At 48.7% G+C, this 23,754-nt stretch overlaps 2 protein-coding genes and 1 long non-coding RNA gene across 8 annotated transcripts in view; 1 reads left to right on the top strand and 2 right to left on the bottom strand.

Annotated features, from left to right (window-relative positions):
- EZH2 (enhancer of zeste 2 polycomb repressive complex 2 subunit) overlaps nucleotides 1–15,881 on the top strand; it is a 39,150-nt gene extending 23,269 nt beyond the window's left edge. For all 4 annotated transcript variants that reach the window (XM_059074278.2, XM_059074276.2, XM_067041934.1 and 1 more), the window contains 12 exons: nucleotides 4,904–4,995; nucleotides 6,617–6,857; nucleotides 7,429–7,598; nucleotides 8,118–8,212; nucleotides 9,139–9,179; nucleotides 9,595–9,720; nucleotides 10,495–10,673; nucleotides 12,626–12,721; nucleotides 13,331–13,412; nucleotides 14,293–14,373; nucleotides 14,492–14,576; nucleotides 15,558–15,881. In XM_059074278.2, coding sequence (XP_058930261.1) covers nucleotides 4,904–4,995; nucleotides 6,617–6,857; nucleotides 7,429–7,598; nucleotides 8,118–8,212; nucleotides 9,139–9,179; nucleotides 9,595–9,720; nucleotides 10,495–10,673; nucleotides 12,626–12,721; nucleotides 13,331–13,412; nucleotides 14,293–14,373; nucleotides 14,492–14,576; nucleotides 15,558–15,618 — 1,349 coding nt within the window. In that variant the 3' untranslated portion in view covers nucleotides 15,619–15,881. The remainder of the gene's footprint in view (nucleotides 1–4,903; nucleotides 4,996–6,616; nucleotides 6,858–7,428; nucleotides 7,599–8,117; nucleotides 8,213–9,138; nucleotides 9,180–9,594; nucleotides 9,721–10,494; nucleotides 10,674–12,625; nucleotides 12,722–13,330; nucleotides 13,413–14,292; nucleotides 14,374–14,491; nucleotides 14,577–15,557) is intronic.
- LOC136794819 (uncharacterized) lies at nucleotides 13,712–20,096 on the bottom strand. Its single transcript, XR_010842039.1, has 6 exons — nucleotides 19,704–20,096; nucleotides 19,391–19,605; nucleotides 19,226–19,292; nucleotides 18,298–18,382; nucleotides 17,100–17,229; nucleotides 13,712–15,679 (listed from the first exon to the last, which is right to left on the bottom strand). It is a non-coding gene; the product is annotated as an uncharacterized lncRNA (long non-coding RNA).
- Nucleotides 20,097–20,407: 311 nt separating this feature from the next.
- CUL1 (cullin 1) overlaps nucleotides 20,408–23,754 on the bottom strand; it is a 106,464-nt gene continuing 103,117 nt past the window's right edge. For all 3 annotated transcript variants that reach the window (XM_067041936.1, XM_059074274.2, XM_059074273.2), the window contains exons 18-22: nucleotides 23,059–23,106; nucleotides 22,897–22,979; nucleotides 22,257–22,362; nucleotides 21,630–21,743; nucleotides 20,408–20,927 (exon numbers count right to left, since the gene is read on the bottom strand). In XM_067041936.1, coding sequence (XP_066898037.1) covers nucleotides 20,847–20,927; nucleotides 21,630–21,743; nucleotides 22,257–22,362; nucleotides 22,897–22,979; nucleotides 23,059–23,106 — 432 coding nt within the window. In that variant the 3' untranslated portion in view covers nucleotides 20,408–20,846. The remainder of the gene's footprint in view (nucleotides 20,928–21,629; nucleotides 21,744–22,256; nucleotides 22,363–22,896; nucleotides 22,980–23,058; nucleotides 23,107–23,754) is intronic.

Genomic DNA, 23,754 nt, shown 5'->3' on the forward strand with positions numbered 1-23,754 from the left:
TCCAGGGGGGCTTTATTCAGAGATCTCCTGGCCATTCTTGTTTTTCTATATAAATTTTAGAACCAGTTTGTCTAATTAAAAAAAAAAAGTCTAGGTGATAATGTTTATTGGAATCTCATTAAATTTATAAATTATCTAAGGGGAAATTGACAATTTAAAATAAGGGTATGTCTAACTATGTGATAAGTCTCCTTTTGTCCTTTAAAATAAGCTTTCTGGGGCTTCCCTGGTGGCGCAGTGGTTGAGAGTCCGCCTGCTGATGCGCAGGGGACACGGGTTCGTGCCCCGGTCCGGGAGGATCCCACGTGCCGCGGAGCCGCTGGGCCCGGGAGCCGTGGCCGCTGAGCATGCGTGTCCGGAGCCTGTGCTCCGCAACGGGAGAGGCCACAACAGTGAGAGGCCCACGTACAGCAAAAAAATTAAAAAAAATAAGCTTTCTGATTTTCTTCCCGTAGCTCGTGGATTTACCTTCTTTGGTAAGATGATTTCTAGGCATTAAATGTGTTGGGCTTTTCCCCTTGTATCATGTATGTTTCATACCTGCTACTTTACTGAGCTGTCCTTGTTTGTGACAGTTTCTGCATAGATTCTTTTGAGTTTTCCAGCTGTAATTATCTATAGTTATGAATGGTTTTGCTTTCTTTCCAATCTTTGTAACTTTAACTACTTTCTCCTGTCTAACTATATCTTCAGTGCCATGTTAAATAATAGTGGTGCTGGGAGATACATTTCCTACTGCTCCTGGATCAGTTTTGGGAAATTACCCATTTCATTCCGATTTTGAAATTTATTTGTATAACTTGATCTGCATGTTCTAATAATTCTTTTAATTTCTTTGATTGTTCTTCTGTTTTTTTTCTTCTTGATGAGATTAAGAAGTGGTTTATATATTTTATTTAGAAAATCTGTTTTGTATATTTTTCCCTCAGAATCAGCTACTGTATTAGTTTTTACTGTCTTTCTGTTTGTGAATCTGATGTTTGCGTCATTTTCATTCTTTCCTTTTTTTGGATGTATGTATTTTAACACAGTGAAGTTGTCTCTAGAGCACTGTTTCAACTTCTCTTTTAGGTCCCAATACTGGGTATTATTACTATTTTTTTAAAGGAATTTGAGGGAATGTTTTGTATTTCCTTTAACTCATTGTTCAAGGGAGACTTTTTAAAACTTCATTGTGAAAGAGGCCTTTTTTGGATGTTAACTGTTTTTATTATTTCTGTGCTGGCAGCCTCGCTGATGTTTGGCCTTACTTGTTATTTAGATGTTAGGGGTATCAGCCATTTTTATCTCTAAGGAAGATTTTTTTTTTTTTTAATAAATTTATTTATTTTTGGCTGCGTTGGGTCTTCGGTGCTGCATGCAGGCTTTCTCTAGTTGCGGTGAGCGGGGGCTACTCTTCTTTGTGGTGCGTGGGCTTTTCATTGCTGTGGAGCACTGGCTCTAGATGCGTGGGCTTCAGTAGTTGTGGCACATAGGCTCAGTAGTTGTGGCATGTGGGCTCAGGAGTTGTGGCTCATGGGCTCCAGAGCGCAGGCTCAGTAGTTGTGGCGCATGGGCTCAGTTGCTCCGCGGCATGTGGGATCTTCCCAGACCAGGGCTCGAAACCGTGTCTCCTGCATTGGCAGGCGGATTCTTAACTACTGTGCCACCAAGGAGGTCCCAGAAAATATTCTGATGACAGGAGATTGGCAGTTCATCTGGGCCAGAAGCTTGGTATCTGATCATGGATCTTTTCTATTAGAGGGACTTTAATCTCCAATACAGGCTTAGAGCATAGCTAGAATTGTATATTATAATTTATAAGTCTTTTACCTTTGCTTGAAAACCTTTAGATAAGATTCTTCACCAAGATTTTTTAAGTTGCTTTTGAAATTAAAGAAAAAAAAAGCCCTTAATATCCATGTTCTTGTCTTTTTGTGAAACTTTTGAGTATCTTGCTTCAATTTTCCATCTGATAATTTTCCTGATCAGGGAATTTTATCTAATCTTCTCCCCAACCCGCCCATATTAGTTTGAAATATATTTTAATAATGTGTTTCAAATACTAGTATTTAAAGATGTCTATTTGAAAAGATTATGTTCAGTATTCTGGAAGTCTAAAATAGTCAAGACTCTTAGAGGAAAACATAGGCAGAACACTCTATGACATAAATCACAGCAAGATCCTTTTTGACCCACCTCCTAGAGAAATGGAAATCAAAACAAAAATAAACAAATGGGACCTAATGAAACTTAAAAGCTTTTGCACAGCAAAGGAAACCATAAACAAGACCAAAAGACAACCCTCAGAATGGGAGAAAATATTTGCAAATGAAGCAACTGACAAAGGATTAATCTCCTAAATTTACAAGCAGCTCATGCAGCTCAATATCAAAATAACAAACAACCCAATCCAAAAATGGGCAGAAGACCTAAATAGACATTTCTCCAAAGAAGATATATAGATTGCCAACAAACACATGAAAGAATGCTCAACATCATTAATTAGAGAAATGCAAATCAAAACTACAATGAGATATCATCTCAACACCAGTCAGAATGGCCGTCGTCAAAAAATCTACAAACAGTAAATGCTGGAGAGGGTGTGGAGAAAAGGGAACCCTCTTGCACTGTTACTGGGAATGTAAATTGATACAGCCACTATGGAGAACAGTATGGAGGTGCCTTAAAAAACTAAAAATAGAACTACCATACGACCCAGCAATCCCACTACTGGGCATATACCCTGAGAAAACCATAATTCAAAAAGAGACATGTACCACAATGTTCATTGCAGCTCTATTTACAATAGCCAGCACATGGAAGCAACCTACGTGTGCATCAACAGGTGAGTGGATAAAGATGTGGCACATATATACAATGGAGTATTACTCAGCCATAAAAATAAATGAAATTGAGTTATTTGTAGTGAGGTGGATGGACCCAGAGTCTGTCATAGAGTGAAGTAAGTCAGAAAGAGAAAAACAAATACCATATGCTAACACATATATGTAATCTAAAAAAAAAAGTCATGAAGAACCTAGGGGTAAGATGGGAATAAAGATGCAGACCTACTAGAGAATGGACTTGAGGACACGGGGAGGGGGAAGGGTAAGCTGTGACAAAGTGAGAGAGTGGCAGGGACATATATACACTACCAAGTGTAAAATAGATAGCTAGTGGGAAGCAGCCGCACAGCACAGGGAGATCAGCTCGGTGCTTTGTGACCACCTAGAGGCGTGGGATAGGGAGGGTGGGAGGGAGGGAGATGCAAGAGGGAAGAGACATGGGGACATATGTATATGTATAACTGATTCACTTTGTTATAAAGCAGAAACTGACACACCACTGTAAAGCAGTTATACTCCAATAAAGATGTTAAAAAGAAAATAGTCAAGACATTTCTAGAAGAGGGAATTCTTTATATACTTAGTTTTCCTAAGGAATTGAAGTTGGAAATACTGCTGAAGGAAATCTAGTTGTAAGAATAGTTCTCTTTCTTTAGCTAAATGCAATGTGAGATGAAGAATGGTACTTTAAAAAATTTAAAAGTACTTTTATCATTAGCATGCTAATTTTTCCTTTATGGCCTGAATTTGTTCTTACCTTGGAGACTGTAGAATTGTGGCTTATGGGGCTGATACTGTTACCTAGTCCTAGACTTAGAGGCTTCTTCCGTCTCATGACCAGCAGAGGCTGCTGTCCTCATTTGTGTACGTGTGTGTGTACAGATACATGTGTGTCTTCAGTGAACTGGGGCAAAAATATCAATGTCTCACTGTAGTATGTACGAGAGGAGACACCCAAACTAAAACCAAGTTTCACCACAAACACGTCCGTCAGGTCGTGCCTCTGGCTCACGACGATTCTGCTTTTGGGTGGATGTGGTTCCTTCTGCTTGTGTGACCTTAACCTTCTGGTGCTCGCGCTTTGTAGGTTAGGGGTCGTCACCTGTGCAGAGTGTGATTCAGTGCTAAATCAGTCATATGGTATCAGGCTCGTGTCCTGGGAAAAACCAACTCACATACCTGAAACAGAATCTGAGCCTTGAATTTCTATTTTAAAAACATAACTTTTTCTTCCTTCCCTCTCATCACTGGCTTCATTTCCCATATAAGTTCTATGGATAGAAGTTTGGCTTTTTACAAATATTTTAAACATTATTTATTTCATGAATCTGTCACTTGTTTTTATCCAGATTAATTTTCATGTTGTGTAATTCTGGATAGGGCATTTCTAGTATTTGCCCTTGTTATAACCTGTAAGCAAGCCTCCCCAAGTTGTCTGAAGTTCTCACTGCTGTGCTTTCATACCTTGTTCGTATACCAGTGTGCTGGAGTTGGAATTTTTCTGTTATATTATTTGGGAATCTTTAGTTTCAAACACTCTATCTTTCTAAAACCTGTTTTATCTGACCATTGTATTTTCCTGCAGAAAGGGTGCTGACTGTGCAGGTTGAATTGTGGGTGATTCAAAGAAATTGACATGTAGTGTTCCGAGGCTGTCCTCATTATCTTTTAAAAGTGGCTTTTAACAACTGGTGTCCCATTCTTCTCCCCCATTTGACAAGCTGATTGCTGACCTTTCTTTGGAAATCGATAAATTGTAGATGTCAGAATTCTTTTGTAAAGAGGAAATCTGATTTCTATGTAGAGGATATATCAGTTGTTTCTATGGAGACATTAAAGACTCGAATAAATGTTTATAATTAGAGCTCAGGTGTTCTGGGGGAGACCTGAGGAGAGTACATTATGGAAATTCAATAAGAGCTTGAAGGAAAGTTCCATAATGTAAACATTATTAGCAAAAGTGTAATGTAGTAATTGACTTTCTCCTTTGGAACCGGAGACATGAAAAAGTAATGTTACGTTTATGTGTAAAAGTAATGTTAGTTATGTTTGGATATTTTATGTTTATTTTGCAGCTTTTCATGCGACCCCCAACACTTATAAGCGGAAGAACACGGAGACGGCTCTGGACAACAAGCCTTGCGGCCCCCAGTGTTACCAGCACTTGGTAAGTGTGCGCAGCAGGGCTCCAGAGGGAACTGGAGAAGTCTTAATTTTGAACTTCGGTGAGGTCTGTGAAGTCAGCAGTGAGCTCACTGTTCCCATACTTCCGTTGGCCATACGATAGCAGAGGTTTCTCAGTCACGTTTCTTGGTAGTGCTTACGTACTGCACATTCTAGTCTTTCGTTATCTCGCGTTCTTTTTTTTTTTTTTTTTTTTTGCGGTACGCGGGCCTCTCACTGCTGTGGCCTCTCCCGTTGCGGAGCACAGGCTCCGGACGCGCAGGCTCAGCGGCCACGGCTCACGGGCCCAGCCGCTCCGCGGCACGTGGGATCCTCCCGGACCGGGGCACGAACCCGTGTCCCCCGCATCGGCAGGCGGGCTCTCAGCCACTGCGCCACCAGGGAAGCCCTGGTGTTATTCTTTCTCTCTGTTAGTCTCTTCAGCAGCGTATGGAGGTCTTTAGGATCCAGACCTCCTGCACCTCCACAGAGCTTACGAGAATGGGAAACACAGAGAACCCTTTTAAACCCCGGAAGTGCAGTAGTTCCCGAGCCTTGCTCAGAGCCATAGCCCTTCTTTGAGTTGTAGACCCACTGTAGTTGAGCTGTATTATCTATAGGTCCCAGAGAGGTTTTGTATGGTTTTTTTTTTTTTTTTAAATGATGGAGAAAAGGTAAGGGTTTAGGAAAATATGAGATAGAAAAGTTGTTTTTTACGGGTACTATCTTATTTTTACCATTTCCCCTCTTTGAACCAAGCCACTCCTACCTAGGAACTAAATGGGTATATATTGCCTGTTGGATTTTGGACAGAAGATTCATTGAATGGCACCTGCAGAAGGTATCCTATTTTTAAGCAATTTGGTTTTTGTAGAATGAAGTATAAAACTGTTGGCTGCTCTCAGACTTCTCCCTTCTATTGCCACTAAAAATGGAATTCTTGAGCACTGTTTTATAATATTCCTTACAAGGCAGAATTTTATTTGGCTCATCTAAAATGTGTCTGTGGTATCTCTATAATCCACGCCCTTCCCGCTGTTGTATACTTTCCGAGACTGGATTATTACACCTGGTAACGCAGAATGTAACCCTCACTGCCTTGTTCGTTGAGTTGCTTTCATGTCTTCCTGGGGCTGTGCATCCCTCACAGGGGAAAAAAAATGGGATGTTTTACTTGTAAGGTAGAAAGTGACAGTGGAGTATGTGTACATGTTTTGTTTTCTTCTACAGTATACTTTAAATATTACCTTAGAAAGGGACGTGTTGGCTTAAGAAACCCTGAAATAGGAAAGTGTGACTTTAGATGCACATTAGATGTGTGATTCCTCTTAAAATTCACTTTACCTAAAGTATGTTTGTATTTTAACTCAATCAGTTAATATAGAGCCGCCTTGCCTGATTTTGTGCTGCTCTGGCACTGTACGGAAGCCATATTTATCTTTTGCAAATCTTCAAACCCTCAAAAGCAGATAGAAAACAGTTGTATGTAGATGTGCGACTGTTTGTAAAAGCCGGGTACTGTGATACATTTGACTAACGTGCTAACGCCATCCTTTTTTTCCCCTCCTCCGCCAAAATGAGCTGCAGAGCTTTACCCTGATGTCTGCGCTTTTCCCCCTTCGTAGGAGGGCGCGAAGGAGTTTGCCGCCGCCCTCACTGCCGAGCGGATAAAGACGCCCCCGAAGCGCCCAGGAGGCCGCAGGAGAGGGCGGCTCCCCAACAACAGCAGCAGGCCCGGCACCCCCACCGCCAACGTGCTCGAGTCGAAGGACACGGACAGCGACCGGGAGGCGGGGACCGAGACCGGAGGGGAGGGCAACGACAAGGAAGAGGAGGAGAAGAAGGACGAGACCTCCAGTTCCTCGGGTGAGACGCGCCGAGTGACGGAGTCTTCCAGCCGCTCGGGGGTTCATGTTGTCAAGGTTCGGGTCGCGTAAGGTGTTGGTTACTTCCCTCAGTTGGTTAGTTATAGGCATGGCGAGAAACCCAGGAGCAGAGCTGTGTGGCTGTGACTCTTACTGCTCTCTTCTGGCCCACACCCAGCCCTTGCCTGTGCTGTTGACCTGTCTGGGTCACTTGCAACTTGATGATCCAGTAGTTTCACTCTTTGGGTCACTTTCCTTTTTCCAGCTTTCACAAGGGCATGATGAAATTCTCATCATTCAGTTGAATATTCTTGACGCTCTGTGGGTAGTTTTGGTTAGGAGAGAGAATTAGACCCACTGACTAATATGTTCTGGATTGTCCTTTCAGCCCTACGATTACACCATAAATAAGAGGAGGGTAACCGCATTTGCTTTCATTTTAGAAGGCTGAGTTAAAGGGAGCCCGCTCTCATGGTTTCCATGGGGGAAAAGCTTACTGATATTTCCTTCCCTTTCCCTTTCCTTCCTCCCATTGCTATTTCTTGACCGTTGCTTAACTTTGGGTTTTGTAGAAGCGAATTCTCGGTGTCAAACACCAATAAAGATGAAGCCCAACGCCGAGCCCCCCGAGAACGTGGAGTGGAGTGGCGCTGAGGCCTCCATGTTCAGGGTCCTCATCGGCACGTACTACGACAATTTCTGTGCCATCGCCAGGTTGATCGGGACCAAAACATGTCGACAGGTGAGCGTGGCTGATAGAAATACCGTCAGCTTCAAATGGAGAAATATGTGGTCACTGTCCAAACATATGAACATTCGTGGTTACTCAACTCCTGTTCCTCCGAAAAGAAGTATAAAAAATTTTTTTTTCACTGAGAGGGAACTGAAAGGAAATTACTCATTCAACTTTAGATGTTTCAGGTTAGGCGGCAGTGGGTTCTATCTTATTTTATTATTCATTCATTTATTTGTTTTTTGGCCACGCTGCGCGGCACATGGCATCTTAGTTTCCCGAACAGGGATCAAACCTATGTCCCTTGCAGTGTACGTGCAGAGTCCTAACCACCGGACCGCCAGGGCATTCTGGCAATGGGTTTTAAAACCCAGGAACAATTTAGATTTAGCCTCATGACTCTCGATAAAAGTGTAATCGCAGCAGCGTCAGAGGACAGACAAAGAGTTTCGGGTGGGAATGAGCAGGAGACTGGTTTGCGTATTCAATAGACGGTCCTCACAGCCCCGTGGCCTTGCCTCTTGTCAGGTGTATGAGTTTCGAGTCAAAGAATCCAGTGTCATAGCGCCGGCCCCCGCCGAGGACGTTGACACCCCTCCCAGGAAGAAGAAGAGGAAACACCGGTGAGTCTGCCGTGCGATGGGGAGGCCACTGCGGGCCAGGCGCTCATGAGGGCAGTGGGGACTCCACTCCGTCGATTAGGAAAGAAGCTTAAGTGGCCTCAGAAATAGACCTGTGGGGTCTTGTTTCCATGGGCATTTGCTGGCACGTTTCTGAAAGGACACGGTGGCTGTCAGGAGATTTGGTGTGTTGAGTCATAAAAATTTTATGATTACTAAGCTACATTTTGGTTACAAAGAACTATTGAGTAGCTTCTGCAGCGAAGGCTGCATTAAACCCTTACTTGGCACTCGTGTGTGGATCTTAGGAGCCTGTGAGCTCCGGGCCGGTTTTCACTCTAGGAGCCGGAGGTTTCCGCGCCCACCCTGCCATCGGCCTGGGTGAGCGAGTGCCGGGGGCAGCGAAGGTGTCAGGCTGACGCGGGTGCGTGGAGGCTGGATGGGCTGCTTGCTGTACCCACCCCCCGCTCCTGTTTTTCTTTTTAGAGAGAAACATAGTTGGGTGTTGGGTAAGGGAACATCTAAATTATGCTTCAAAAATTGTCTACAGCTAAATTCAGGCTTTAGTAGATGCTTCTGCATTTTTTGTTTGGATTATTTCTGACCGTATAGCTCAGTTGAAATGATGCAAGATTCCAGAAATTAGAGCAGGTTTGCTGTGTCAGTATCATCCACACTAGAATAAACGTGCCCCAGGTGGCCAGGTTGGCCCTCTGAGGCCACAGCCCTTAAGCTGTTCCCGTGTTGTCCCACACCTGCGCCAGGTGTGAGCTGGGTGGCGCGTGACTCCTCTTCCATAGTTACTTGGATTAAGAGCCCCGCTGCATTCACGGCACAGGTTGACCCGCTTAAGTTGCGTTTGTTGACACGTGACTGACTCTGCGCCCCAGGGTCATGAGGATGATGTTTTCTTTCTTTGTGTTTTGCAGGTTGTGGGCTGCACACTGCAGAAAGATACAGCTGAAGAAGGGTTGGCATCTTTCCGTTCAGCTTCATTAGTAACTCAGGGTCTACTTCTTGGGTCTTAGCATAGTAATTGGATTAGGGTTTGGGATGTTCTGATGTAACCGACTTTGGTGCACTTTAGTTTAATGCACAGAGTGCATGAAATGGAGGCCGCCTGTTGATTAATTTCCGGTCGGTTCGGTTAGAGGAGAACGACTGGGAACGTGACTGAGGTGTGTGTGACAGCGCCCCGGGTGCCCGAGCTCTTGGCGGGGGGGCCTAATTTCTGCTGACCTCTTGGAAACAGTGTGTGTGTGACGTAGCGGACCTGGAAAGACAACCCGCTAAGCTCGGAGGGCCACGGGGAGAGCGTGTGCCTGTCGGGCACGTGCTCCCCTCGCTGCCCTCTGGACTGACGTGGTGCTGTTGTCTCTGTGCAGACGGCTCCTCCAACCATGTTTACAACTACCAGCCCTGTGACCACCCGCGGCAGCCTTGCGACAGCTCGTGCCCTTGTGTGATAGCACAGAATTTTTGTGAAAAGTTTTGTCAATGTAGTTCAGAGTGTAAGTATTTGTTGTCTTGATGTGATTACATGAGAATTCAATAGGCTGCTGGTCAGCAATTTAAAACTGTAACCTCAATCGGCACAAGGACACGGCAGCTCCTGCGTGCCGTTCCCTTGGGGAAATTCACTTATGCCGCGAGCGTGCACGGCGCCCAGGAGTGGCGCTGGGCCTGTATCCAGCCAGCCTCCTGGCTGACGCGGGTATACGGGCGGGGTTAGGCGAATGTGGGTTAAAGGAGCTTTTATTTTTTCCCCCTTGATCATTTAACTTAAATCATAGTAGAGTTGACACAGAATGGAAGGGGACTCTAGAAATAGCTACCCAAATACTTTTTTGGACACCAGAAACTGTTAAGAGTTAGGTGGGTTTAGTCTTCAGAATAAAGGAAAGTGTAGCATCAGGGTAGTGATTGTAATGATTTAATGAAACCGCACTGAAGCTTGGATACCAAGGAAGTACCTAGAACTCTGTCGGAATGGTTGAGATCCATGGATATTATATGTAGTCCAAGTCCTTCCTTTGCACCTGTTTTATAAATCAAAGAACCGTAAGTACACATGCCATCTAACAAACGAAAAAGGGGAAACAGGAACTCAGTGATCTTTTTCAGTATGGACAGCTTTAACTTCCCTGTTGCTTCCCTTTCCTCATGTGTACGATGGGGTAACACAGTTGTTGTGAGGCCTCCGTGCGTTAATCAGGGCCTTAGCGCCAGACTTGAGCTGCACCATTAGGCACGGTTTTCGTGTGACGAAGAACATCTCTCTGAAGGTCAGAACCGCTTTCCGGGATGCCGCTGCAAAGCCCAGTGCAACACCAAGCAGTGCCCGTGCTACCTGGCTGTCCGAGAGTGTGACCCCGACCTCTGTCTTACTTGTGGAGCTGCCGACCACTGGGACAGTAAAAATGTGTCCTGCAAGAACTGTAGCATTCAGCGGGGCTCCAAGAAGGTAGGGCGTGATCATTGTTGGTGGGCTTCGGAGAGATGTCAAAGTCAGGATAGTCTCAGACCATTTAGCTGGGGCAAAAAAGTGATTATTGGATGGTACAGCTGATAGAAGGAAAATGGTTGATTTTTCTGTAGAATACTTTAAGTTTGATATAGGATGAACCAGTAAACTCTGAGAAGCAGCTGTTAATGGTATCAGATTTGAATAAGAGGTATTTTTCTAGTTGTTTAATAGATGATTCGATTTTCTTTTTAAGTTTAGTTAATAGAACAAGTGGTTTATCTAGTCTCCTTATGTCAGAACAGAGAGACCCATTCTTATCAAATAGTATTCTGGGTTCCTTTTTGCACAGAGTAAAAGATGGGACCTCCCGTGGTAGTTTCTGTAATAACCTTGAAAGTAACACAGGCAGGAATTACATAACTGAAGCCTGGGCATTGCATGGACTGGACTTGTTGCAACCAGGGAGTTAATTGTTGACCAAAAGAAACTTAGTTTTTAGGGTAGTATCAGTATCTTGTTTTTTAGGGTAGACGACAGATTTCTTCTTCAATTAATCATTTTTATAATAATCGCTGACATTTATTACTTAATATAGAGCAGGCCCTGGTCTACGACTCATAAGTCTTCCTAACTCCATGAGTTAGGAATAATCGTTAAACCCCACGTTCTAAGACCTGTCAGGAACGGGGCAGGAACTCAGCCAGGCGTTCTGGCCCCAGACCCTGTGCTCTGAGTGACCCCCCCGTGTGCACGTGGCACATTCATCTCTTAGGGTCTTGAACTAGTGTGTAACATAACTGAGGTCGCACTACTGTCAGTCCTACTCTGCTGGAAGTTCTGTTTAGGGCAGTGGCTTTATTTTTTCGGCTGTGGCGTTTGTTATCAGGCGTTCAGACGGTTTTACTCTAGTCCTCACGTCACAGTGGTGCTGGCGTGGTTTCCCGGGGACACCCGTTCAGCCCGGAGAACTCCCATTTCTCCCTCAGTCCCGTACTCTGCCGTTGTATAAAAACCCCTCCTTCAGTTTGTTCAGAAAGTGGATAATCCTAATGGCGACATGTCTTTCTACACATCTTTTACCTCCTACAACAGAAAACTGTGTAGATACTTTTTACCAACGGGGTTTCATTTGCTGAACAGCATTTAGCTGGTCGGGAAGGTATTTGGTTAACTCTTCCCCGACAAGGAGTGCAGGCCGAGTCAGAACAAGCTAGGTCGGTAACTTGGGGGTCCGGGAGTCTTTTTCAAGGCCACGAGGATACTTGGAATGAAAGCACAGTAACGAGCCACGATGAAGAGTTAGGGATTCATTCCCAAGCAGACTCTAACGGTAGACGCGACAGCGGTGACCAGTCAGCTTGGCGTCAGCTGCGAACCGAACGCTGGCCCCCGGGGGTCGTGCTGTCGTGAGGAAGGGCTGGGGAAGGATGTGCCCGAGAGAAAAGCACCCTGAAGGAAGGGCAGCGCTTCGGGAGGAAGAAAAGCTGGTGAAGGGCCAGGAGAGGGCCCCGTGGGGGCTGGGACTGGACCTGGAGGAGCTGGTGCTAGAGGCCGCCTTGGGGGGGTGCAGGGGGCCCGGACCGAGGGGGAGCAAGGGCTCCCATGTGACAGGCACGTTGCACGGGAAGTCCGGGAAGTCCAGGGCTGAAGGACGGACAGGGAAGCACGTGGCGCACAGCGTGTCGGGACGCCTCGGGCCGGGACCGCGCTCGGAGGGACCCGCGCCAGCGTAGGTGACGTCGTGTTTCTGAGACAGACGGAGGATGCTCAGGCTCTGTGCTTGAGTTGCAAAAACCAAAACGTGGATCTTGCAGTTTGTCAAGCCCTTTGGTAGCACGGGGGAGCTGACCCCTTCCCCGCCTGTGGTTGAACTGCCCTGGTTCAGCCCACGGTCCGGTTTGCCCCTTTCACTCTCCTCTGATTATACGATTGTGTTTATCATTCTCTAGCATTTGCTGCTGGCGCCGTCTGATGTGGCAGGCTGGGGGATTTTCATCAAAGATCCTGTACAGAAAAATGAATTCATCTCGGAATACTGTGGAGAGGTAAGGCGGAGCCGTCCAGTTATAGACACAGGGATGCCCACCGTCGCGTGTTCACGTGGCGTCATCTGTACTCACTTTGCTTTGGACTGATTTTCATTGGGCAAGTCCATTGGGTTTGGCTGGAAGTGAATTTAAAATGCCTTTTCAGCTTGGGCTTCTGGGTTTGGTTTGTTTGGAAGTTAAGCCACAGGGCTTCAGTCCTCGTCACAGTTAGCTTTTATCACCTGGGGATGAGGGGGAGAACAAGAGCTTTAAAACGAGGAGTGTGTCCTACTTAATCCGTAGCCTAGTTGATAAGGACGTAAGTTAGGAAAAACCCTGGGGCTGGCTTCACTGTGCGGTTAAGCCACCCGGGTTGTATTTTGTACAGAGAGCAAAAGGCCTTGGTGTTAATCACTCCTCCAAGCATAGTTACTTTACATGCGGAAGTACTCAGCACTCCTGAGTTAGTCCTTGAAGTATCACTGCTTCTGACAAGGAGAGAAACTGGCCCCAGTGACCCTCTGTTGCGCATCCTCGAGGTCCCGGCTGTTCCTGATGAGCTCGTGTGTGTCCTCCTACCAGGCTCACCTGCTGCCAAACAACCTCCCCCCGTGCTCTTCCTTTTAGATCATTTCTCAAGATGAAGCAGACAGAAGAGGGAAAGTATATGATAAGTACATGTGCAGCTTTCTCTTCAACTTGAACAATGGTATGTTGATGAATTTGAGCGCATTTGGTTCCCGGGTTGCACGGGCCCTTCTGGCGGCCTGAGTATCAGAAACGACGCTAGGGGCCCCCAGTGTCTGCTGTGTTGGAAGGAGCGCCGGCCTGGGCTAAGGAATGGGCTGTTTGCTGGGAAGCCAGCCAGGCTGGATGAGTGTAACTTGGGGTGGAGGTGGAGGCTCCCTCAGCCGTAGGGGGTTGTGTGTGCAGTGAGGGATCGCGGCCCCGGCCCCGGCCGTTCCTCGGCTTCACCGCCTGGCTCTCCTCTCGTGCCCCTCTCGCCACAGGTCCCAGTCGGCTGGGCCCACCTCCGCCAGTTAGCGCCTCTGACCTGGGAAGGGTGTGGAGCACGGCCTTGCGAAGCGTCTCCGCAACGTCCCTGGGGGTCCTCAGAGGACCGTGAGGGTGAAGGGCGCTGCGTGTGCAGATGCTGATCCTGGGTGGGAAACTTCCAGTGGAGTCGGGTCACTGCTGGGAGTGTGCACTTCACACCCAAGCTATTCCGGGGCCCTCTCAGCCGAAGCAAGTAGAGCGGGTTCTTTCATGAATGTGCGCCATAAACGGTAATAATGAAAAAAAATGTGAAGGGAAGAATTGAATCCGATTTTATTGTTTGCCATGCTTTGGTCAGTAATACATATTTGTAGCTGATATAATAACTGTCTTGAATCACTGATGATTTTTACCCAGAGAACGTTCTCTTCCAAATGTCATTCCTTAGTAGGTAAAGTTGATTGAATGATTTGCTTTTGAAGGCAAACCCTGAAGAAGTATAACCAGTTGTATTTCCAGAATCACAATAACTTTGTGTTTATTGATCTATAGCTGAAATTGTTTACTGGATTGTGCTTATTTTTTCTCTTTAGATTTTGTGGTGGATGCAACCCGTAAGGGTAACAAAATCCGTTTTGCAAATCACTCAGTAAATCCAAACTGCTATGCAAAAGGTAGGTGTCCCCGGAGGTGGAGCTGCTGCAGGTTGACCTGAGTGGTTCTGGGTTGTTACCTGAAGGGTCAGCAACCCTCCTGGGCCCACTTCACTGACCCCGGCGTCTCTCTCTGCAGTGATGATGGTTAACGGCGATCACAGGATAGGGATTTTTGCTAAGCGAGCCATCCAGACTGGTGAAGAGCTGTTTTTTGATTACAGGTTGGTAACAGTGCATTTCTAGAGTCATCAAGGGCTTTTTCTCCCTGGTCCAGCTCCGGGCTGGGGCTTCTGTCGCTGGGACAGAGTTCTTTCTGGTCGTTATTTGTCATGGGCAGTGGTGGGAGTTTGGTAACGTAGCTTCCGTTAGACAAGGAATGCTTTAACGTAAGTCCAAAAAATGTAGAAAGCTCCATTCTTACCTTTGGGGTCCTTTCTGCGGGAAAAGGCATGCCAGCCGCCAGGGTGCTGAGCCGAGGCACTCGGCTGGCAGTTTATCCTGTCGAGCCCTGGGGGATAAACGGACAAGTTCTATAATTTTTATTTAAATGCACTCAGATGACTGTCTAGTTGTAAACGAATCCTGTGGCTGAACGTACATCCCCTCCAGAAGCTGTTCGAGCGCTGAGTTGTTGTTAACTAGCGCCCGTATGTAGCCCCTTTCAATGGCAAACCGCGGCACAGCTGAAGGCGAGATCCACCCAGATCTTTAGTGGGAGGTTACGAAGCCGAAGCCCCTAGTTCTGAGCAAGGAGCCGCTGGTCCATCTTCCTTTGGGTGCGCTGTAGGTTCCAGCCGGCGGTGGAGTCGCAGGTGCCTCTCCTGGCCTCTGTCCTGTTCTTTCTTCAAGGGGGGCGGTGGGTGGGGTGTGAGCAGCTCTGGCTGCCCCTGGGCCCTGCTAAGGGCCCAAGTCGGGGCTCTGCTGCGTCGCAGTTACTTTGCCTTCCCCGTGTTAGGCCTGGCTACCGTGGTGCGGGCCTGCCTTCGCCGGCGGCTGGTTTCAGGGCACAGGGCCGGCTGGGGAGACAGTTCTGTCCACTTTGCAACTGGAACAGGCCGTGACGTAGCCGTGTAACGGGATGCGTGTGTGCTTTTTCCTCATGGACGCGTGAGCGCGACACGCTCAACTAAGCAGACTTGGTTGCGTTGAATCTCACCCCGGGCTGGAGGGCGCTCACCCCTTTTTCCTGCTCTTTGTTTCAGATACAGCCAGGCTGACGCCCTCAAGTACGTGGGCATCGAAAGAGAAATGGAAATCCCTTGACGTCTGCTACCTCCCCCTCCTCCTCTTGGAACAGCTGCCTTAGCTTCAGGAACCTCGAGTACTGTGGGCGATTTAGAGAAAGAAAATGCAGTTTGAAATGCTGAATTTGCTAAGTACTGTAAGAATAATTTATAGTAATGAGTTTTAAAATCAACTTTTTATTGCCTTCTCACCAGCTGCAAAAAGTGTTTTGTACCAGTGAATTTTTGCAATAATGCAGTGTGGTACATTTTTCAACTTTGAATAAAGAATACTTGAACTTCTCCTGGTCATTGTCATCTGTCACACCGCTTCCCCAGCTGATTTTAGAAAAAGACTGAGTCTAATGGGAAAAACAAATTTAACTCCTTGGGTTTTCCAGCAGCCATCCTACTGAAACCTCGGTTTCACTAACACTGCCAATTAGGCAAGTTAATACTAAACATGACAAATATATGCCTACATATAAACATACTACCAATGATACACGTTACAAGTTAATAAAAGTGACTCACTGCTGGCATCTGAGACCAGGGCGGGGCGCGCCCCCGGCTGCCGAGAGGCCTGCAGCCAATGTCCCCTCTAAGCTGCGTTCTCCACGTGAAACAACACGACTGGACGAAGCGACTTCTGAGAACCGATCTAGCTCTAAATTCCACGAGTCTAGATACAGCCCGACTAGGTTCATACCTCCTCGAAGAAGGAATAAGAACACCCTCTTACGTCCCAAGGAGGCGGGCGCTGTTCCTCGGGCCAGGCGGCGGCGGCGCAGAGACGCCGTTGTGGTGGGAGAGCCCAGACGGCTGTCATCGGCCCGGGCGTGTAGCTGCCTCTTCTAGAGTTTGGCAAATGTTCATTGATTTATAACCTAAGTCAAAACTCACCTTCCTCTGCAGTCACACAAACGCTGACAAGACTGGTTTCCACTGCGTCCGCGCACAAGCCATAGCCACCCGAGTCCCGGCATACGGTTCATGTGCCCCTTGGCTTTGGCAGCGAAGAGACCCGGCCTTGGGGGCTAGTCTCCTGTGTCATCCGTGTCGTCTCTAACACCCTGCTGGGATGTCCTGTCCCCATGCCCCACCCAGGAAGCGGGACCTGCACTCGGCCACCTGCCACTGACCTGATCGCGGAGGGTCACCGCGCGCTTGCCCGATCACCGCATCCTGCCCTTGGCGCTCAGCCCCAGCGGAGCCCGTCTGTTCCTGCTGCACGTGGGCCTGTTCAGGACGCCCCAGGGGTGACTTACCCCCAACAGCAGCTACTGACAGAGCTCGTTCCAGCCACAACTCTCCCACTGTGTGTAGCCCCCAACCTGTCCCCAGACGCCAACGCCAGGAGGGGGGCCCGTGCGTCCAGGGAGGTCCTGCTCATTTAACACACCAGAAACCCAAATGCAGCAGAAAGACAGCAGTTGTACTGACGGACGGCAGTCCTTGTGAGCACAAGCTGGCGTGTATTCTTGGCGCACAGCAGGCTTTGTACCCTGGTTTGCAACGCACCTCCAGTAACCTACCCGCTGACCTCATGGACACGGAGATTCTGGCCAGAATCACTTGACACGCAGCCACGGCTACATCCCATGTGATCAAGAGCACCCTTAGGTCCCGGCAGCTTTAGATTTTCCTTTATCTGTAATGGGGGGAAAAAGCACAGAGCTTGACACAATGTATTCAAATACCCAGTTAACAGAAAATTTGGGCAAAAGCTAAGTTTAAGTACTTTTCTCCCTTCCCCTTGCTCCCCGCACCGAGGTGGAAATTGACTTGGTATGTGGGTAAGCCTGTTGGTTAGTTCCCTACCAGGGAAAACAGAGCCTAAGTAGGATGAGGTGAGTGTTAACGAGTTATCACAAGATACGGATGCTGCGCTTCAAGTAGTTTCCATGGTTTAGGAATACCACACGTTGTTCACTGGGGATAAAGAGCCCGACAACAGGCTGCCCCGCCGCTTGGTGTCTGTGGTCCCGAAGCTTTTCCCGACGGTCAGGAGGACCCACGTGTCTGACCGCCGTCCTGGTGTCCAAACACAGGCAGCTCCTCAGCCTCAGAGCAAACTGCCTTAGGCAAATTTGAAGGCGCCATGACAACACCGTTCAGCGTGTCAAAATCCTCTTCGATCAATATTTTGTAATTTATTAAAAAAATTATAATTATCTACCTGGAAACTGCTTCCTTTTTTTTTTTTTTTTTTTTTTTTGGCCGTGCTGGGTGACATGCGGGATCTTAGTTCCCCCGGCCAGGGATCGAACCCGTGGCCCTGCGTGGAGTCCTAACCCCTGGACCGCCGGGGAAGTCCCGCTAATTACTTTTTGATACTATCTGAATCATTCACCCTCCAGCCTTCACTGAAGCCAGTCAGTGACTCAAAAGTCCCGATTTCCACCTCTGCCCCCGCACCTGCCAAAAGTCAACTAACATCGTGTAATTTCGATTTGTAGATGGGTCGTCAAGAGGGATTTCACATGTGGACGTTTCGAAGAACCTAAGTATTCTGCGGCGACTTGTATGAGCTTCGGGCTCTTTTTGGAATAAGCTCAAATAAATGCTTGCTGGTTCCTCCAACCCGTTACAGACACTTCCAGTGACGGGTGTATGTAGCACCTGGTATTAGAAATGGCCCAATACATCAAAGCCGCACAGCCTTTTGTATGTGAACCGCACCTCCGTAAAGAGGTTTTAAAAAACCATCCACACTCACCTATTATGACCAAGTCACTGTGCTGCCACTGGAGATGAAATTCGTGTACATAAAATCACATCACGCAGACAAGTTATTGCCATTCCTAATAAATCAATCAATCAATCAATAAATAGTCTTCATTAGAAGGGGGATTCAGTTCAAATGGGTCAGCATGTTGGATTTCTTTCATCTGGGTGTGGTAAAATCTTTAATTTCTTTCAAAGGAAAATTGGATACCTCAACAAACAGGTAGGCCAGCTAAAAATGCTCAGTCAGGAAAAATATTTTAAGTTCAGGTGCCTTTTGGTCCTGCATCTCCCGTTCTCCCTGCACCTGTTACTTAGGCCTGTACTTTGGTGTCCCTGGCTGCTTCTCACAAAGGCACCGACGGGTAACCGCCTGGCACTTTGCATTAACGCAGACGTGAGGTCCAAGAGCCCAGCCCAGGAGAGAGAGGCTCCTGGCGGTGCCCCCCCCCCCCCCGCCTTGCCTGCTCCCCGCCCCCAAGCGAGAGGAAATGGTTCCCTCAGACCGCGGTACCACAGTGATAGCCTGGAACGTGGTTTTCCTTCAACCGACCAACTACTGTGGGTTCTGCTAGGGCTGCCGTCCACCATCCCTCCCCTAGGGCGTGGACTTCCTGCAGCAACTGTGCACCAGACGGCTTTCAGAAGGCCTGGGCATTTGCTCCCTGAGAAGACTCGGAAGATACTTACTATTGCAGTTATCCTGAAAAACGCAGGAAACTCAATTCCTGGGGCTTGTATTTGGAGGCCCCGGCCATCCTTGTTAGGCTAGGATATGGTTTAGGGAATAGAGGCACCAAGTCTTGAGCTGCTTTTTATTCCACACCCATTAACCAGGACAGCTACCAAGTGTGTGTGTGTGTGGGGGGCAGGTCCAGGTACTGAATCTGAGGATGGGAGGGAAACACCCGATCACCTACCGTCCGTCCGCCTTTGCTCACAGATGTCCTAGGTCTCACAGCAAAGGCACTCTTCATCCTGGAGGAACTCAAGAGACAGCAGCAAAATCTCATTAAAATTTACCTTCCCACTCTCGATGAGACTCAGACACAAGCTCGGCAACTGGCTCCGTGGTGGTTACTTACAGCACGTTAGTTGCGGAGGCGGATGGACTGTTGACAAGCGAAGCAGAGCTGTGGTCCCAGCCGGCCAGGATTCGCGGGCAGTTAGGTCGTCCTCGGAGCCCCAGGGCACCGCAGGATCTGGGGGGAGGGACGGTCCCCTGGGGTGGTGGCGCTGCTCTTTGCCTCGCTCATACATTGGGAATCTTTTATAAGATTGTTTGAAAAAGAAGAGTGTACTAGAAAAAAAAAATAGAGTGGACACCATTACACAAGTGCTTAGTCTATTACTACTTCTTTTAATGACCTCTTTAACTTTTAATTTTTTAAAACTAACCTGTTAGCTGCCAGATTGGTCCAAGAAACTGTAAGGACTTAGCTTCGGCATCTTCCTCTGGCCCTGCTCTTGGAACCTGGCCTCCGGGCAGGTAGGGACCCAACAGGTGTTGACAAGCATGTTCACGTCTCAGGTCACGGGAGCCGCCTGTGGTTTATGGGGACCACGGAGCCCCGAGACTGAGCCTTCCCCGGGGCCTCTGCTCCCGCCGCCCGTTCCTCTGTCCTCGGGCCGGGAAGGGACCGCCGGGGCTGAGTGACAGTGGTACACCGCCAGCCGCAGGACCGCGGACGAGGAGTGACCGTCCTTTGAACAACCGGTCGGAAGCAGGAGGGAGGCGCTGGTGGCAGACACGGTCCCCGAGCCGCACTCGTGACCAGCGCCTGGGAACAGGGGCCGCTCTTCCCGCGGGGTGACGCCGTCCGGCCTCGCAAGTGTCCACAGAGACGCCGTGGGAGGCGCTGAGGCCTGGAGCTGCCGTTCAGTCGCCGGAGGAAATCGCGGGGCTGAGCACAAGCGTCGAGGAGAAACAGACGACAAAGGGCTCAAGACGGTAAGAGGTTACAAAGGCCAGTCTCAGGAGGGCGGCCCCTGGGGCCTCAGGAAGACACTCGGAATACCCGTTTGCACAATCATTATGTCTTTTATTTACATATAGAAATTAGTAAAACTTAGAACAAAACCAAATGCGACTTGTACAGAAATCCTGTAATTTTCTTTATTTTCACACATTAAAAAATGAAACACACTATACAAATGGTTTTTCATAGCGGATTACACGTGGGTCCATTCAGACCTGCTCTCCAGGCGCTGCCGGCCTCCGAAGGGCCGCCCGGCCGGCCGCTGTCATTCACGTGGCCAATGGGTTGATTCGGATGCAGAAGCATGCAGCCCTCAGCGAGGAAGGTTCCATCCCCTCTGGTCTTAAATTAGCTTAAATGGCGTCGGTGTCCGTATTTACAGACGTGAAGTGTGGCGATCCTGAGCAGTTCTCATTGCCCGGAGCCCGCGATGGGAGCCTGGGCCTCGGGCCGAGCAGGAGGTCCGCGTGGCGGCGGCGCCGCTACCGCCGCCGCCGCCGCCTCGTCTCCATCCTTCCCGCGGGACGAGGGGCTGCGCCGCGGTCAGACCCCTCCAGGAGGGTCAGGCCAGGTAACTGTAGGTGTCCTTTTCACCATCCACTCGCTCCAAATATTCTTTCTCGATCAGAATGTCAATGCATTTCTGGGCGCCATTGTTAGAAGAGGAAGAGGTAGTGAAAGGGAAAGAAAAACACGTTCAGGGTCGGAACAGAGACGGACCCCCGCCCCCATCGCTTGGGCACCGAGTCTTCCTTCCGAGCAGCTGAGACGCCGCCCCGCGGCTCCCGTCCCTCCAGCCGCACCCGCCCCGCGGTACGTGCCGCCCAGTTTCTGAAACGACCGCAACCAGAAACGAGCCGCGAGTCAGCGTCCAGGGGCCGCGGGCCACCCAGGGGACCCGGAGCAACGAGCCACATCCACGGAGACCGCCTCCCCGGCGGGCTCGGCAGGTCGGCACGGCAGACGCGGGAGGGCGGGACTCTCCAGGCCCTCGGGCGGAGTTCAAGGCGGCAAAGTGCGAGTAGGACACACGCAATGGTGGTGACACCAGGGCGTGGCCACAGGCCGGGAAGGAGCGGGAGGCTCCCGGGGCGCGGGGCTCGCTCTCGGCTGGGGCGGCTGTTCGCTTTGCCAAGATCAGCAAGCTGCGTGCTGAGGATTTTGCCTTTCTCTGTGTATATGCTTCGATAAAAAGTTGAAAAATTCATCTACTTTCTTTTGCAGAAACCTATTACACATGACTAAGCCAAGTTCCTTCTTCGCGACACAGCAATCAACCTAGTTTGGTTACCTGTTTAGGCTTCTGAAATGTAATGTGAATGCTTCTGCTATTTAATTCTTGTACCTTAATTACTGGGACCCGAGGCTTGAATCTTGAGGACAGCTGGGTCAGTACTTCTCCAAGTAACTGCTGGTGCTTTAGAACCTTCCTCATTTTCATAATTCTCACAATAGCCGCCTATGTGACCAAGGAAAGAAAAACAAATGTGTTTAACCAGAGTTATAAGAACTTACCCGTAGTAATTAAGAAGAACTAGCAACAAGGCTGCCAAATATGCAGAGGACTACGACCTCCTAACAGGTAACAGACACACCGCAGGTCAGAGTGGGCAGGGGGCCAACTCTATGTACTTAAGTTTCAGTGCTAACACAACAGACATTAAAATGTTTTGGTCTTACGAGCCGCAACTTTAGCAATTTAACCAAAGCAGAAAACACTTTTAAAATGAGAAAGAGTTCCGTCTTCGAAGCCACAGAAGCCGCCTGACCCTGCACTAAACAACTTTCCCTCCCTCCCAACTTAGTAACTCACCACATGTATTTGCTCTCACTCATCTATTTCATCGATTATTCCATGTACTCCATCCAGAACCATCCATCACCCTGGCCACCATTCCCAAGTCACAGGGAACATGGCCCAGAGGAAGCGCCCCCCCACCTCCCACGAGAGGGGACAGGCGCCCAGTGTCACCTGGATCAGCAGCTTGCGATCTTCCTCGATGTTTTTGTGTGTGGTTTCTTGTTCCTGCTTCTGTTCCGTCTTCATTGGCACGTTGATGTTAACCCTTAATTTCTTACTGTCAAGAAAATCGAGGAAACCCATCACTACTGTTCTAAAAGGCACGCGGCAAAGGCTTCTTTCTGATTTCAATCTTTAAGGGGTGCTCTGCCCCCCGGACAGCAGGCGGATCGTGTGACGGGCCACCTCCCGCCTCCCTGCCTCGGCCATGTCCCGGAAAGGCCCCCGGGTCTCCGCAGGGCGGGCTCCTGCTCCGCCAGCAGCACGACGTCTGTGCTGCAGGAAACTCAGTTCCTTAACCTGCTCCCCCAAACTCTGTCAAGTGAAATAAAATCAAAACACTGGGACACAGAGGTCCAAACTTTCTAGGCAAGCCATTCAAGGAGACTTATTTGCCAATGGAAGAAGAACTCCAAAACCGAAACAGAGTCAAACGGAGACCCACCCAGGATGGGTCAGAGGCCCCTGTCAAAGGCCTGCCGGGCCTGGCACCGTGCTCACAGCCCCCACCTGAGGTGACACCGCTAAGTGCACTGGGGGTCAGGGGATAAGTCCACAGCCTAGGACCGTCTACTTGTTAGATTTTCCTTACTTTTTATAACCAAGATATAATTTTATTAAGGTATCTGGCTTCAATTCCACCTCATCAACATTTGCATTTTCGTCTTCCAAGACCTATAAGAAAACAACTGTTACTATGTAATCTCAGGAAAAGGCTTTCTTCGAGCTTAACATAAAAAGTACACAAACATACCAATAACTTCGACTTCAATAAAATCTGTAGGACTTGTGCCAAGATGTCCTGCAATTGAAGAGAAAAGAGAAAGTGCAGTTTTCTTTGCAATAAGAACCACAGCCCCAGTCCCACAGTCCATTCTTCTATGGAAAAATAACAGTCACGGAAGTAGAATATGCCCGAGGAAAAAGAGGGGTGGTGCCTCTTCGAGGGTCCCCCAAACCTACTCCTAAAAGTGAAATCAACCCCGTTCTGCTCTTGATCACCCAGTATTAAAACGGACAATTCTACTACCAATATTAGAAACCGTGCATAACTGGTTTCTTTGACTAAATCTTCTCAGATGCCTGGCAGTGCATCTCGGACACCGACCACCGCAAGAGGATGAGCAGGGAGCGTCACGGGCCTGGACGTGGCGAACGACACCGTCTGCTCACAAGCAGGACGGGGGTGGTGCAGGCCGCCCTGCTGCTGACCCACCTCCGGTGAACTCGAAGCCCGTCGTGTGGCCTCTGGGCCGCTTCCCCCCCCGCCCCGAGAGCGGGTGGTCAACCTCTTCTCGGCTCTCCTTTAGCTCCACAGCGTCCCGGTCCCATGGAATCGGACAGTCGCCAGGCCGCTCACATGCGCAGCCCCTCCCCTCCCCCGGACGGACGGAGCGGGCCGCGCGCCGCATCAGGGGAGCCCACGCCGGCCAAGGAGAGCTGGAGGGGC

Source organism: Kogia breviceps, chromosome 9 (assembly GCF_026419965.1).
Source record: "Kogia breviceps isolate mKogBre1 chromosome 9, mKogBre1 haplotype 1, whole genome shotgun sequence".
NCBI lineage: Eukaryota > Metazoa > Chordata > Mammalia > Artiodactyla > Physeteridae > Kogia > Kogia breviceps.